The following is a 15,772-nucleotide window of genomic DNA, read 5'->3' as shown; positions in this document are numbered from 1 at the left end:
GTCCCAAACGGCAACTTCCATTTTTGTCAGCGCCTAAGCCTCTGTTTCTTTAACTACCCTTGTCTGGATTGGGGCAGGGAGTCATTAGGGAAGGCTGTTTAGAGGAGGTGAAGCTAACTATATAAGACATAGGCATGTTTGCAGGAAATAAAAACTTATCTGTATGAAATAAGTTCTGGTTTTTTTTCCTCAAAGTAAAAGCATAGGCACATATTCCTCTGGTCTTTTTACTTCAATTTTCTCATTACCAAGATTTTAGCAACTCTCAATACATTAGCAGGTTCTTCTTCCACTATCCAGTCTTGTAATTTACAACTAGGGGTAGGGAAAGAAACAGCTCTCTCAACCCGCTTTACTCACTATGACATTTCCCTTCTTCATGCTAAGTCAAGGGTTGGCAAATCATGGCCGGTGGGCCAAATCTGGGCCACTGCCTGTTGTTAGATTTTTTCCTTTCTTTAAAAAAATATTTATTTGTTTATTTATTTTTGGCTGTGCTGGGTCTTCGTTGCTGCGCGGGCTTTCTCTAGTTGTGGCGAGCAGGGGCTACTCTTTGTTGCAGTGGCTTCTCTTGTTGTGCAGCACGGGCTCTAGGTGCGAGGCTTCAGTAGTTGCAGCACTTGGGCTCAATAGTTGTGGCTCACGGGCTCTAGAGCGCAGGCTCAGTAGTTGTGGCTCACGGGCCTAGTTGCTCCGCGGCATGTGGGATCTTCCCGGACCAGGGCTCGAACCCGTGTTCCCTGCATTGGCAGGCGGATTCTTAACCACTGTGCTACCAGGGAAGCCCCCGTTAGATTTTTAAAGAGTTGGAACAATTCAAAAGAAGAAGACTATTTTGTTGCACATAATAACTATACAAAATGCAAATTTCAGTGTCCTTGGGTAAATTTTATTGGAACACAGCCATGCTCCTTCATTCAAATACCACTGATGCTTGCTTTTGCCCTTCGATAGCAGAGATGAGGAGCCGCAACACAGACCACAGACGCCCTCTGGCCCACAAAGCCTAATATATTTACACAGAAAGTTTGCTGCTCCCTGTGCTAAGGTTCTACTTTCACAAAGGCATGCCACGCTGAATCTACGGATGCCCATCATTTCACCGGCTGTCTCAGTCTTTAGAGACAAGATACAAGAGAACCGAAAGGCACCAGATTGACTAGAATGGGGCTATTGTTTTGAGGCATTTGAACATTACCCTTCCCCATTGGAAAAGGAGCAGTCACTGTTTCCTGAACACAGGTGGCAGCACAGGTGAAAAACACAGCATTCTTTGCGGACTAACAAAAGGACTGAAAGATATGACTTCACATCATCAGACACTGCATTATACCAGATGCTGTCACAGGGACACAGTAGCAGAGTTTAAGAAAAAAAAAATGGACAACTTAAAATGGAGTTTAGTGATCAATACTAAATAGATGAATTAAGCACCCACTTAGACACGGGCTAACTTACAGTGGTTACGCAAAAGAGATGTTAAAATGTCATATGAAACACGAAAATCTTTCAAATTCTTAATTCTTCTGTCACTGAAATTAAGAAAATGTACCATTAAGAATGAATGCACACCCACTTAAAGGACAGGACCTGAAGGAGAACACGTAACTAAACAAGTCACAGAGACACGATGAAAACAGTATCCTGGGAAAGTCTGTCTGGCAGTGAGATATAGGCTGGTCCAATAAGGGGATGTTTTAATAGTCCCCTACTGACATGGAAGAATTAATGTACCTGTCCCCAGATTGCTCTGCTTTACAGCAGTTACCTTATGTATTTGGAAAGCCTGATTAATGAACTGTGTGTTGAAAACAAAAATAAACAACACGTTAGGCTGAGATTGCCCCAATGTATTTTTTTGTTAATCTTCTTAGGCATTTACCTTTAATGAACATTGGCTTGGAAACATGCTGCAAACACGTAACTCAGAAGAAGCTAGTCTTCACTAAATTTCAGGATAAGCAGAAAAATGTCTTTAAAGCTCATCTTGTTTGGGGCTCCCACCCATCCTACAGTTCCACACCAGCAAGTGAGTGTCTCAGTACCGTAATCCACACCTTCTCTTTTACCACCACACCCATAAAGAAGACCTTCACGTATATGACAGGTGCCCACGGTGCACTCAGGGATATGTGAAACTCTGAGCATGCTGGCTGGGACTTTACTCCTTTCTCTCCCATTTGGGATAGATCACTAGAATCCAAGTGAGACTGACATTATTAAAAATTACATTAGTAACAAATTACTTGCCACAAAACTCGAAGGAGATGACAACTATTGTGCTTCACACAGAATGTGGGAACCGTGGGTTTAGCCTCTCTTTAAACATGGGCAGTGATGGGGAATTCAGTAATCCCCAAGGCTCTTTATTATTTAAAAAGCTCCGACAACAAAAAGTTCTTTCTTATGTTGAGTCTGTATCTATCTCCCCATAGCTTCTACTCATTAATTCTAGCCTACCACTTGGGGTTAAACAGAAGCATCCAGCTCCTCTCCACCCAATGACTAGTTAAGTATATGGAGATAATGACCATGGACATTCTCCTATAGCGCTTCCCCCACAGGCTGCTCTGCAAACAATACATTCTCTCACTCGTATAAGGAATGACAATCTTTCCATTCTTTCTCAACATCTGCCTGCCTTAAAACTTGAGGCTGCCCCTTCAGAAAAATTCCATTCTCATTAAAATGGTCTATAGCCATGCTTTCAACTTGAGGACTCCTGGTTTCAACAGCAGGGATTTCCCATGATACTTTTCAGGCTGCTAAAAGAGACACTGTACCCCTTGGCTTGGACTTCTACATTACTCATATACACAGAAAGAGAAAATTTCAGGATTTAGCTCAGATGCCCTTTCTTCTAGGAAGCCTCCACTAATCTACCCAACCTGAGTTAGGTCTTCCATGAAAATACTTCCCAAGGCATCAAGCACCATGTCTCATAAGACACTAATTTATATGTCTATTTCTTCCATCAAAACTGGAAGCTCCTGAAGGCAAGAACTGTACCTTAATCATCTTTGTATTCCTGGTGCCCAGCAGGATGCCTGCCACATGGAGGCAGTTACAGATATTCCATGTGAATTCATGAACATAACCACACACACACACACACACACAATCACTGCAGCAACTGATGTAAATTTCGAAGAAACCAGAGGTCCCTCAAATTCTAGTGCTTCCTCTTGACAAATCTGCAGCTTTTCAAAAGAAAAAAATCCACACAATGTCTGTACCATGGTAAGAAATTTAGTCTGTGTTTGAGGAAGCTTGTAAGCAACAAATACCATTTAAAATGAACAAAGAAACAATTCCATGCAGGCACTTAGGAGGACAGAAATGGTTACAGGCAGGGTTCCTGCAGCGAAAACACAGCTGAAGGAGTCTACCCAATCAGCTCCGGGCCGGGAAGGCTACAAGGGCTAAGAGATGCACATGGTAATTTTACTGTATCTCAGCAGGAGAGTGGACGGGGTGGCTGATTATGGAAACAATCTCTAGGAATACCCACTTCTCTCTCCCAGTAGTGTTGCTTGATGCAAACCTCTAATTTATCTCATTTTGTTGTCTCACTGCACCTCTGAGAACACAGTGAACAAAGGTCTCTCTGCTCTAAATCCTTGATGAACAGGAAATTGACCATGGAAAGGTGATTCTTCTGCAGGTTTGGGAACACTGAGCTAAAATGTTTTTGTGTGTAATAAACATATAAACAGAACAGATTTGGAGTCTAAATCTAAAGCATGTGCTTTCCAATTACCACAGAAACCTCTACCTTTAATGTGAATTTAACATGGGTAGAGATAAGGCAAAAGATGTGTGGAATGAAGCGGAATAAACAATTTCCACACCTCACTAAGATGTAAGTCTCTCAGTCTACTTAGTTATAAACCCAAATACAGAACCACAAGTGTGTTCTTCAATCAGCAAAACCTTATTACGGTAATATCTAGATTTTGAAATTAAAGCTTCAGAAACTCATTGTTTTCTAGGAAACAGGAGAAATAAACCTTACCAACAGACTCAGAGGGACGTCTGTGGGTCTTTGCCTGAAGTAAAATATTTGTAAGATCCTCTTTTATTTCAATTACTTTGCAAGACTGGCCTGGATTCAAAGGCTTAATTAATTGTTCAGTTATAAACACTGTTCTCCAAATTTCTTATTCTTTTTAATCTCATTTAAGAAACAGAAAGTTAGTTTGTCTCAGTTCAGGCAGTGGGCTACCGAGCTTATTATCTTGTGTCCTGGCAGAGGCTGAAAGCAGGACTCAAATTCTGATTCCTTAGTCCTAAATTCCTAAACACCTGCCTAATCTGTCATTAATGACAGGGCACTGGCCACGTGGAATGTTATACACTCCCTCCAGGGTGGAGACGGGAGGGAGACATCAAAGGATAAGGGGGACGAAGGAAGACTGGGTGTAGACAGAGATTGGTGCAAATGAACAGACCCACAGGGCTGCTTATAAAAAGGGGTGTGGAACTATGGCGAGCAGAGGAGTCAAAGCCAAGTCATTCTGAGCCGGTGTGTCGGGTTCTGGAGACTCATTAAATCTCCTATCAGTGAAGCTCCCTATTCTATCAGTGAGGTCCATCTCAAGAACTTAGCCAGAAATACCAGCTAGGTAAACACTAAACGGTCTCATTTCACAAGACTCCTGTCTCTCAGCAACTCATCTTTTATTCAGGAACTCAAATGTGTCCAGTTCTCTCTGTCTCTCTTTTTTTTTTTTTTTAATATTTATTTGGCTGCACTGGGTCTTCGTTGCAGCATGTGGGATCTTTAGTTGTAGCTTGCAGGATCTTTTAGTTGCGGCATTGGGATCTTTAGCTGCGGCACATGGGATCTAGTTCCCTGACCAGGGATTGAACCTGGGCCCCCTGCATTGGGAGCACGGAGTCTTAGCCACTGGACCACCACAGAAGTCCCTGTCCGGTTCTCTCTTGCTTGCAGTTTCCTTTACTAGAAACGCACTAGGCTCTGCTAACTCTTACTCATCCTTTATATCCTCACTTAAATATCAGGAAAGTCTTCCCTGACCACCCTATGTGGGTGAGTTTCCTCTGTCCCAAGCTCCTCTAGTGCCATGTTTCGTTACCCTTGCCACACTGGTCAGTATTTGTCCAAAGTCTTTCTTCCCCACTAGATTATGAATTTAATGCAGTCGGGAATCTTATCTATCCTGTTCACTACTATATCCTACATGCCTGTCTCAGAGGAGGTACAAAACAAGAATTTGTTGTATTCATCAATGAACTCTTCAGAAGAAAAACTGAAAAAGACAGGGCAGAAAGTAAAAATGTGGTTTCTGGGTATCACAGGCTTTCGCCATCCTCTCTGTTCAAGTACAGGGTTTGTATTCCCAGATCCTTTACTCATCCACAATTTAAAATCTAAAATAATTAATTGCACAATGCAGTACCCACTCTCCATCATAAGCCTATGTATCTCTTTCTATGGACAGTCTCAAAGTGAACGAAAAGTAAAAGAGAAAATATGGCATCTGTCACAAGAAAAATGAAAAGGCTTATTTTGTTCACCACCTCCACTCTCACTTGTTGAGAACCTGTTATCTTTTAAGGAAGAATGTTAAATGATTTATATTATTTTTAATCCTTAATAAAAGTCTCTGAAGAACAAATTTGTATTCTCCTTTTACATTATGAAAATATAGAAGCTCAGAGCAATATGCTGACTTGTGCAACAGGCAGTAGAAGTGGAGCTCAGGCCAAGGTCAGACCGGCTCACCACTGTGTTCACTATACATGCTGCCTCTGGCTGGCACAGTCCCCTCAGGAAAGTTCTCGAAAGCTAGAAAGTGACTCAAACTCTCCCCAAAACATTTGGTACATCATCCCCCACCTTCTCCTCTTTTCGTCCCACCCCAGCGCAATTCAAACACCAGTTCCATGTTGTCCCTATTTGGAAAAGTAATGATAAAATCCATTATGACATTTCACCTTCATGGAGGCTTTGTTCTTAGGATAGTAAAAAAAACAGATACTTTACATTTTCTGTTTTAAAATATACACTAAAAGGAGAGTACTTTTAAGAATAACAAAATGTATTCTCAGGTACCAGTGGAGAACGGTTTCCTCTTTCCTTTCTCTCTTCTTCACTTAGTATGCTGGGCAATTTTATGTCAAGGGAACTCTGAGTGATGAAGACTCACCCTTTCCATCTCTTTGAAGTCATCATCTAGCTTGGTTCCTTCAGCTCCTCCAACCTTCTCACTCACTTTCTGTAGAAAATAACCGAGAAAAGGAATTATAAATAAATTTTCTTTTAAAAATATGTGTCACAAGTTTTAAGCACTTTGACAAACATCATCGAATACAATCTCATAACTATTCTCTGATGTAGGTGGGCCATCCCATTTTCATAGGAGACGGCTTTGGCTCAGCGGATATGAACAACTTACCAAAATCCATGCATCTGGTAGGTACTGAAGCAAGAATTCAAACTTATATCTTCTGATTTCAACCCTAGTGCTCTTTCTATTACATAAATCATCACATAACTATCAAATCACTAACGCTTTCCTTTTGAAAGTTCCAAGGGACAACAGCATCATACAATAATCATTTTCCTCTGATAATGGATCTAAAATGCTACCTAGGTAGAAAATTGCTACATCCTCAACCTATTCCTCAATGGGCTGTTGAACAGATAATCACAAGCATCTATCAAACTGGTATGAAAAATATCAGCCTAGCTGATCTTCAGATAAAAGGACTTAAATAGTAGTCTTATAAATCTCCCTGTAGCTGTCTACATCCTTATATACATAAGATAAACTATGTGGAAAGATGTTGAGGGTACTTCTTTACTACCCAATCAATTCCCATTATCATACATTTTATTTTCATCAATTTACATATGCCAATGGTCATTTTCCACATGTAGAATTCATGTTCATTAAAAGATTAGATATCCTATTCTGTTTTGAAATAAAGACTCAAATTAAGTCTAATGAAAGTTATGAAGGGATCACAAGGAAGATACTTTAATTTCATCAAAGACAGGAAATATTAAATGCTAATGACACTAGAATTTCATTCCTCTTAAAATAACTGTAAAGGTAGTTAGATGCTTTTTTTTTTTTTTTAAGTACTCGAACTGTGTTTTTTGTTTTTTTTTTTAATTTATTTTTATTTATTTATTTTTAGCTGTGTTGGGTCTTCGTTTCTGTGCGAGGGCTTTCTCTAGCTGCAGCAAGCGGGGGCCACTCCTCATCGCGGTGCGCGGGCCTCTCACTATCGCGGCCTCTCTTCTTGCGGAGCACGGGCTCCAGACGCACAGGCTCAGCAGTTGTGGCTCACGGGCCCAGTTGCTCAGCGGCATGTGGGATCTTCCCAGACCAGGGCTCGAACCCGTGTCCCCTGCATTAGCAGGCAGACTCTCAACCACTGCGCCACCAGGGAAGCCCAGTTAGATGCTTTTTACTAAGATGTCACTGTGCTACATAAAGTTATCACACACAGATACTGAAGTATAATTTTTCATTTCCTTTAATAGCCACTGTGTTGAGGGTCTTTGCAGAGGATCCCCACCATGGCCAGACCTGCAGCAACCTCAGTAACAACTTGGGTCATCCAAGTGAGCTTGGGTTACCTCCTTCTAAAAGGGTCCTGGGATACATGGCTCCATCTTTCTGGCTGTGGAAGCTCTGATATCCCCTTATAGGGGGCTGAGGTATAGTCCTTACACTCTCTTTCTTTAACTCCTGCATTCTGCCATCAGGAAAATCTTTAGAAGAGATCACTCTTGGGAAAACCAAGAGTCTGAATTCTATCACCACTCTGGCCCAGATTTCACCTCAGCAGCGCTAACAGAGGGAATATGCTATGATGGAAGGGCATGGAATGGACTGCCATGGCACACAGAGTTGTTATGAAAATAAATGGCATAGTAAATATAAAAACCGGTGTGTGAACCTACAAGACATGCAATATATCCTAGTTCCGTTCTCTTACCAGTAAATTGTATATCTGATTAAATACCCTGGTCATTCCCATCAGTTTATTTCACTGTTGTTTCATACCTTGAGGAGAATCTAGCAATTTTCATTAACATAAACCAATGTTAGGCAGATAAAGGTCAATGATTAAAAATGAAATGTTAGTAAAAACAATATTCACATCTTTAATTTGTATAACTGGCACCTTGACTTGTAATTTATCATCCAGTATGCATACCATAAGAACTATGTAGAGCAGATATTATTCCTATGTTGCAGATGAGAAAACTGAGGCTTGCATAAATTAAACTGCCTGTCCATGGTAGGGATCTTTAGCTAGGAAGAGGTGGAACCAGGACCTGGAAGGCAATTTTCCCAAGTAAACCCTAGGTGGCTTTGCATTTGCACCATAGCACTGAAGAGCTGTCCGTGGTGCTGGCCATTTCTGCCTGAAGTTCCTTTAGATTCAAAGGGCCAGATGGCCAGAGTTAGATTCACTGCTTTAACCTTCAGTCCTTGACATCAGCCCTCTCACTTAACCTGTATCCTAGGTGATGATGGCTATCAACTATTTCAACAGTCTGCACAGATCCAGGTTTTGTGTAGCATCACTATCACCCAATCTAAAAAGCCTGTATCAACTGTGATCTGGCCCAGAAGTCAGCTTCTTTGCCTACTTTCTTAAAGATGTTTACCAACCCAGAAATGAGGATGGGAAGGCCTTAGAATTCAGTTTAGAACTTCCTAGTGGAATTCCAAGTGCCAGTAACTTAACCTGCATGTTGAGGTTTAAGTTATAGAAAATCAGGAATAGAAGGGGACTTAAAGGTTACTAATATCGAATTTTCCCTATCACCAAACAAATTTTACTATGATTTTTACACTGATTCCCTCCCTTTCACTTTGCTCAGTGATGGCAGTTTTAGCTCATACTTAAGCCCCTCTTGCGTCTTATTCTTGAAGTATGTGGTTTTCCGTTAAATTTGGGCTGGGAAACTCTAATCTTGTTGAACTCCTACACAATAAAGAAATATAAGCTACACAACCCCGACGCAACTGTCTCAGTTCTACCTGACTGTCTTCAATGTCACGGAACTCACTATATCACAAGGCCCCATTTTAGTTAAAGAGGATCATTATAGATATACCCCTCCCATGACCCGTGAATGAGATATTTAATTTTCATTTGCAAAACAGTCACAAAAACCAAGTAGCTGAGAAATGTCTCCATTTATAGTAACATTAGAGAAGCCTGGCAACCTTGGGTTAATCACATTTTGGCCATCTCTAAGCCATAAAATATGACCTTCATCAAAAGCACAAGGGCTTAGATAATACTTTCAATCCCATACTGCTCAACTGACAGTAATTTCAATTTCCTCCCATTTTGCATCCATCAACAGGTTAGCACCACAACTGCTGGCTCTGTATCAAATGGGATCACACTGGCCATTAGTAATTTAGAACTAGTCCTGGTAACTCACACAGAGGACAACTCATCAGTCCACTGGCTTTAACTATTTGGCTTAAGTACTGAGGGGGAGGCAGGGGAAGGCAGGAAGACAGAGAGGAAGGGAGAAAGAGAAATTATGAATCTTTCTATTCTCCACAAAAGCTGACATTTGAGCTGCTCTGAGAGAAACAGTTCACCAAATATTCTGAATGCAGCTAACAGGTAGATACTGGTCCTGGTCTGATTATTTGGTTGATATAAAGTTTCTTATCTAATTAGATTGACGGAAAAAGAAGAGTATTCAAAACGACATCCACATTGTTCTCTGGGCTACTTTTTTTTTCCCAAGTCACAAAGGATCTAAACATATCAAGGCACTGAATTAAACAATGTGTTAAATAACGATCTTCTCACTCCTTAGGAGTATGCCAAACATTTTCTCCTCCTGTTCTTTAAATAACATTACTAAAACTTCTATTGCCTTTGTGCATAAGAGTCAAGGTGAGGAAGACAGGCTCCCTGAGCTCATCTGGCCAACGATGAGTTTTGTTTTCCTCACCTAGCACCATTTATTTAAGAATAGTTTTGCCCTACTGTTTTCCAGTGAGGTGGTTCCTAAAACCTGTACTGTCTAAAAACAACTCTTCTGTTCAAAACCTTCAATTGTACCCATGTAGCACAACACTGAGAGCTTATACTTTTAATCTTATTTTCTATTACACTCTCCATACATTCTGTATCCCAACCAAACCGAAAATCTCACCTTCTTCTATCTTATTCTTCATTGTATTCCTCACAACACATACTCAGTAAAGATTTGTGGATTGAACTACAGTGTAATTTTGTACATGTTAATGTTAAGATGACTGAAAGGAGGCATAAAGTAAGGCAAACAAGACTGATTACCTCACTCAGGGAGTTTTTCTTGTCAAAAAAAGAAAATAAATAATATAATCAACTCACGTTTTAAATTAAGTCTTAATTCTGAGTCTGCAGTAGTGTAGTCTCATGCTATTTTTTTCTATATGCCTAATAAGAAAAATGTCAAGGGAACCAGCAGCAGGAGACAGCTTAAATAAATGACCACTGTTCCCAGCCCAAAGGATGCCTCCCGCTTTCCAACAATGACTCACCCTCCCCCGCATTAACGGTCACCTCTAGGCAAAAGACACTCCATTCTCTAGTTGCAGCTCTGACTCTTCCCTGCATTGCATTTCAATCAAACACTGAAGATCCAACTACCATATCTCCAGCTACTTTTTATAAAGGCCTCCTTGAAAATCACATCAGTGAAATTCAATAGACTTAAGACCAAATTGATTCATACGTCACACACCTGCAAAGTTATTTACTGCCTAATGTCTCTGTTTTTGTTTAGCTTTGTCTCATCATTCATTATACAAAGCCAGGTTTTCTTACCATCCACCAAATATGCTGTGTTAATTCCTTCTGCCTTGTACCTGGACCTATTTCTCTTTTCTTACTTTCAAATCCTACCAATTCTCTAAGTCGCTCACCCAGATTTCACCTTCTCCATCTTCATCTTGATTGCCCACCTTATATGCAAGTTACTAGATTTCCTGTGAACTCTTAATGAAACACATCATCTGTTGGACTCCCTGGAACTAGCTACTTGATGAATAAAATTGCTGAGAACTTCTGCTCATCTTATTGTAAGATGCAAAAGGTGGGAATCATGTCACATGCTTCTTTGTCTGAAAACATCTGAGACTGCAGTACCTAACACAGTGTTTGCAGAGCAGACAATTATCAGTTGAAAAAAAAAATGTATCTCAACGAATTATTCTAAGATCAAAATAAATTGAAGGAGGACCCTTAACTATGAGTGAGCACTGGTTCTCAGTCTCCTTTCTGAGACTCTTACCTCCCCTGTAAAGTGTCATATCTTCTTCTCTGTCAATAGGCAAAAAAATAGAAAATTCAAAATATTGTTTTCCCAATATTTGTACAAAGGCATCACCTATGATAATAAATAAAAGAAGCCCATACTCTGAATCTTTATGAAAGTTCTTTAATTATTATTAATTGGTTCGGTCCTAAAAATTAAATAATACTTGATGACATACTCAATATTCAGAAGGAAACAGAAAAGTCAAAATTACAGCAGTATTTTCTTGGTATCTGGCTAAATACAAGTAGATTTTGTTTTTCCAGATGGTGGTATTGCCATGTATGAAAGGCAGGGTGGATACACTTTACGGGATATAGGTTTCACACTAGTTTTTCTTAGCTGTCATTAAATTGGAATGTTTAAATGCCATGATATTTTGAAAGTGAATTTCAAAAAATATATATTTATTTTTCCCATCCAGAAATTTTGTATTCTTTCTTAGAAAATGAGTAAAGGCATTTTCATCTATCTAAATTGAGTTAATTGAGCTAACTGTGCTAACTCTATTTCTCACTATATTGAAGAAAAATAGAAAGGTTCCTAAAAATCTAAAAACTAGTGATTTCCCCCCCAAGAATTCAATAGAATGACAAATGATTTTCTTTGAATGTCTGGAGCCAAAAACTTTAAAATGAGTTTAGGTGAGCTAAGCTCTTGGCCTTTTCCCCAGCTTTCAGCCTATCCTGCTTCTTGTCAAGTACTATATAGAAAATGCAGAAATTGATCTGCATGATGTTCTGAGCTTCTGGTGTGGTTCACTGGAGTTAAAAGCAATAACTTTCTAAGCCCTGTTTCCCTAAAGTGAAAACTTCCTATGGACTCTGTGCCTAATTACTTACACACACCCCTCAAAGGGAGTTGGTAGGAGAGGTATCATGCAAGTTTCAGTCCCTCCCTGGAAACATAGTTTATACTATCACCTACAGTTTCATTCACAAGTGATCCTATTTCTGTCCTTCAGAAAAAAAAAAAAAATGTTTTAAGTATATAAAATGTGCAGAATAAAAAACCAATAACCACTTCTGTATTTTTCAACTCCCCCAAATAATCTAGTTCCTCATCAGATAAGGGGTAATTTAGCAAGGGGGATTCACAGAGTGGGATAGTATTTCCATAAAGTTTCCCATCCCTGGCAATAGGGAAAAAAATATATATTTTCATAGTCTACTGCAATAAGCCACCAAAATTGAACAAAACATAAAAAGACAGTGTCGGCTAAAAACAGACACTAAGACTTGGGGCTAGAATTATGTCATGCAGTATTTTTTATTTTTTTTAAATTCTATTTAAAGCTCAGTCATAAAATCCCTTGAGAAAAAAGCAGAACTCAAAAAGAGAAAAAAAAGGTACCAGTAATTCATTTGGGATTTCAGTCCTGGTTAATGAATAGCCTAGAACCTAATGCCTGATGACTCAGCTGATAAGGCAAGGGGAAGTGGTACTAGACCTTCAATTGTTAAAAGAAACTGCTGGGAAGCCCTTTTCTTTTTTGTGAACTGAAATCACAAACTTCCCTGGACCTCTGTTTCCTCATCCACAAAATGGGGCAGGGGTAGGGTGTGGTTAGATAACCAGGAGAGTTCTAAGATGTCTTCCAATTTAAAATTTGATATCTATTTCTATTATGGTTAATTTGATGAGTCAATTTAGCTAGGCTATAGTACCTGGTTATTCAATCAAACACTAATCTACGTGTTGCTATGAAGATATTCTGTAGACGTGTTAATTCCACAATCAGTTGAGTTTAACTAAATAAGATTATCCTTGAAAATGTGGGTGGGTTGCATCCAACCAACTGAAAGGCCTTAAGAACAAAACTGAGGTTCCCTGGAGGAAGAAGAAATTCTGCCCCCATATCCTACTGTTTCTGTTTCTCTGAAGAACCCTAACTGATGCAATTTCTACCTGCTGGAGTGCTGTTTATAGTACACCAAAGGTAGATAACAATTAGGAAAGGAAGGAAAAGAGAAAATACCATGCAAAGTGTTTGAAGAGAAAATGCTATGGAACTCTCCCCCTTCCCACCCCCAGATTCTCAGATTAGGGTTATTTTGATGCAAATATCCCTCTAAAATTAAAAAAAAAAAAAAGACAATAAATCATCTTTAGTAGGAGATGCCCATAAAAAGTAGAGTAACTGACAGTTGCTGGGTCTCAGCTGCAGGGCAGGCAGCTCAGAATATGCTCCATTTCTATCACTAATGCTTGGACAGCCTTCATCCATCCATTCAAGGTAGGTACCTCACCTTTGCAGAAAGCAAACATCAAGGACAAACTGCAAGCCAATGGGTATTTGAAGACACTTGAGAGACTTCCTACAAGTGTTTCACACATCAATACATTCAGCTCTCTATATAGCATTTTACGTCACCAAATGTGGCAGCCAAGCTCTATCCCGAGATAAACCCTCCTCTCTTCCTAAGCCAAAGAAAGCTAGCACCATGCTCTTAGCTGCAATAAGCTTTACCTTAAATAACAATAAAGAGAAGATATGAAGAGACCTCAGAGATAGTCATGAAAGTGGATGGACAACCACTTGGCATTCAATAAAGAGACACCAGATCCACCATCTTATACAGAAAAATCACTGACCTGCTAATAGAGGGATTCAATTGGGAACACAGAATAACAACACAAAACTCAGAAAGATGGATCCCTGTCTGAGATATCAAGTTTGATAACTCATACCTACAGAAATTCCATCATCTGAACCAAAAATGTTAAAAGCACCTTAGTGACAAGGCAGATACAGATACAGATTTCATTTATAATCTGGGCAGAATTTCCTGAATGCTAAGCATCTCGTCACCACCTAAGAAGACTAAGCCCTGACAGATGCACCGCTCCGCTTCTACCTCAAGCTTCAAGGTCTGCTGCCTGCACTGCAGCCGACTCTGGAGACTCACACCCGGTAGGCTCATGCTGAAGTCAGAGAAGGAGACGTGGAGGAGGCTCCCCTCCCCGACAATATACAAATTCGTGGTTTGCTTTTTACCCATTATTTCTAGTATTAGAACTTTGAGTGTCCTCTGCCCCTGCAGGGTATATTTCACAGGCAAGGCTGCTGCAACAGCTAGAGCATGTATTCAGAGTAATGTCACTGCATCCCACATCATCTAAGAGTTAATCTGACTCCTTCTTTCCCAATATGCTTTTAAGGTGTGGAAAGAAACTACTAACTTCACTGTCCCATTTCCTATTGCCTCAGTCAATTCTGTACCAATAGTTATATTTCACACACACACACACACACACACAAACACTTAAATATAAACACACACATATATGTGGGAAGTATTTGGCATTTCTCCAGGCTTAGAGTTGCTCAAAGCTATACATCAAATTGGGGACAGGGTCTAAATACAATTCCAGCACTCCAAACTGGCACTACTGGCTTCCTTTCCTTTCAAGTTTCTGCCCAGTGCTTTTCAACCAACCATGTGGGAGACTTGCTCTTGAATGAGTTGACTGATTGCAAAGCTCTGATAAAAATATGCCAAAAAATAAACTATGGAAAGGACACAGGAAAGGATACTGTCTTTTTAATTCTTCTCAGGCTTCCTGATGTGCTAATGTCAGCTAGGGAGCGGTGGACACAGGGACTCAGAAGGCTGTCCTCTTATTTGTTCGATTTGGACATGAGAGAAGAGATGGAGGAATATTTGGAAGGGACAGACTTTTAAGAAGAGGCGGGGCACCTCTTTTCATGACAGAAAAAAGTGAAGCCAAATATGTATCAAGAAGACACTTCCTAAAGTCACTTCCCTAAAGCTCTGGGGTGTAGGGAAGAGAAAAATGAATTAAAAATTTTAACAACTTTAGTGTGATATAATTTGCATGCCACAAAATTCACTCATTTAAAATATATAATTCAATGACTTTTAGTATATTTACAGAGCTGTGTGATCATCACCATAATCTAAATTTTGAACGGTTTCATCACACCAAAAAGAAACCTGGTACACATTAGCAGTCACTCCCAACCCCCTCCCCCAACTCCATTCAAGGCCCCACCCCCTGGCAGCCACTAATCTACTTTCTGTCTCTATGGAAATACCTGTTTTAGATATTTCATATAAACGGAATTATATAATGACGTGGTCCTTTCTTTCTGGCTTCTTTCAGTTAGCATCACGTTTTCAAGGTTCATCCATGTGTGGCAGGTATTAGTACCTCCTTCCTTTTATGGTTGCATAATGTTTCATTGTATGAATATACCATATTTTCTTTGTCCATCCATAAGGTGATGGACATTTTGTGTTATTTTCTAGGTTGATAACCTTGGGCAAATCATTTTACCTCTCAAGTTTTCTGACATGTGGATAATTCAAAGCCACCTCACAGGACAGTTATGAAGATTATATAAGATAACTGAGTAGTTGCTTTGTTGACTGTAAAGCACTTCACCAACGCAAAGGATTAGTGTCGTTACTCTATAAGTACCAC

The 15,772-nt window shown here is 39.8% G+C and overlaps 1 protein-coding gene across 1 annotated transcript in view; it reads right to left on the bottom strand.

Moving 5' to 3' along the window:
• Positions 1–15,772, bottom strand: part of SH3GL2 (SH3 domain containing GRB2 like 2, endophilin A1) — a 204,220-nt gene that overhangs the window by 49,823 nt on the left and 138,625 nt on the right. The window contains exon 2 of the mRNA XM_061199083.1: positions 6,174–6,242. Coding sequence (XP_061055066.1) covers positions 6,174–6,242 — 69 coding nt within the window. The remainder of the gene's footprint in view (positions 1–6,173; positions 6,243–15,772) is intronic.

The sequence above is a fragment of the Eubalaena glacialis genome, chromosome 9 (assembly GCF_028564815.1).
Source record: "Eubalaena glacialis isolate mEubGla1 chromosome 9, mEubGla1.1.hap2.+ XY, whole genome shotgun sequence".
Lineage (NCBI taxonomy): Eukaryota > Metazoa > Chordata > Mammalia > Artiodactyla > Balaenidae > Eubalaena > Eubalaena glacialis.
Note: the sequence above shows the minus strand (reverse complement) of the source record. Positions and strands in the feature narration are given on the sequence as shown.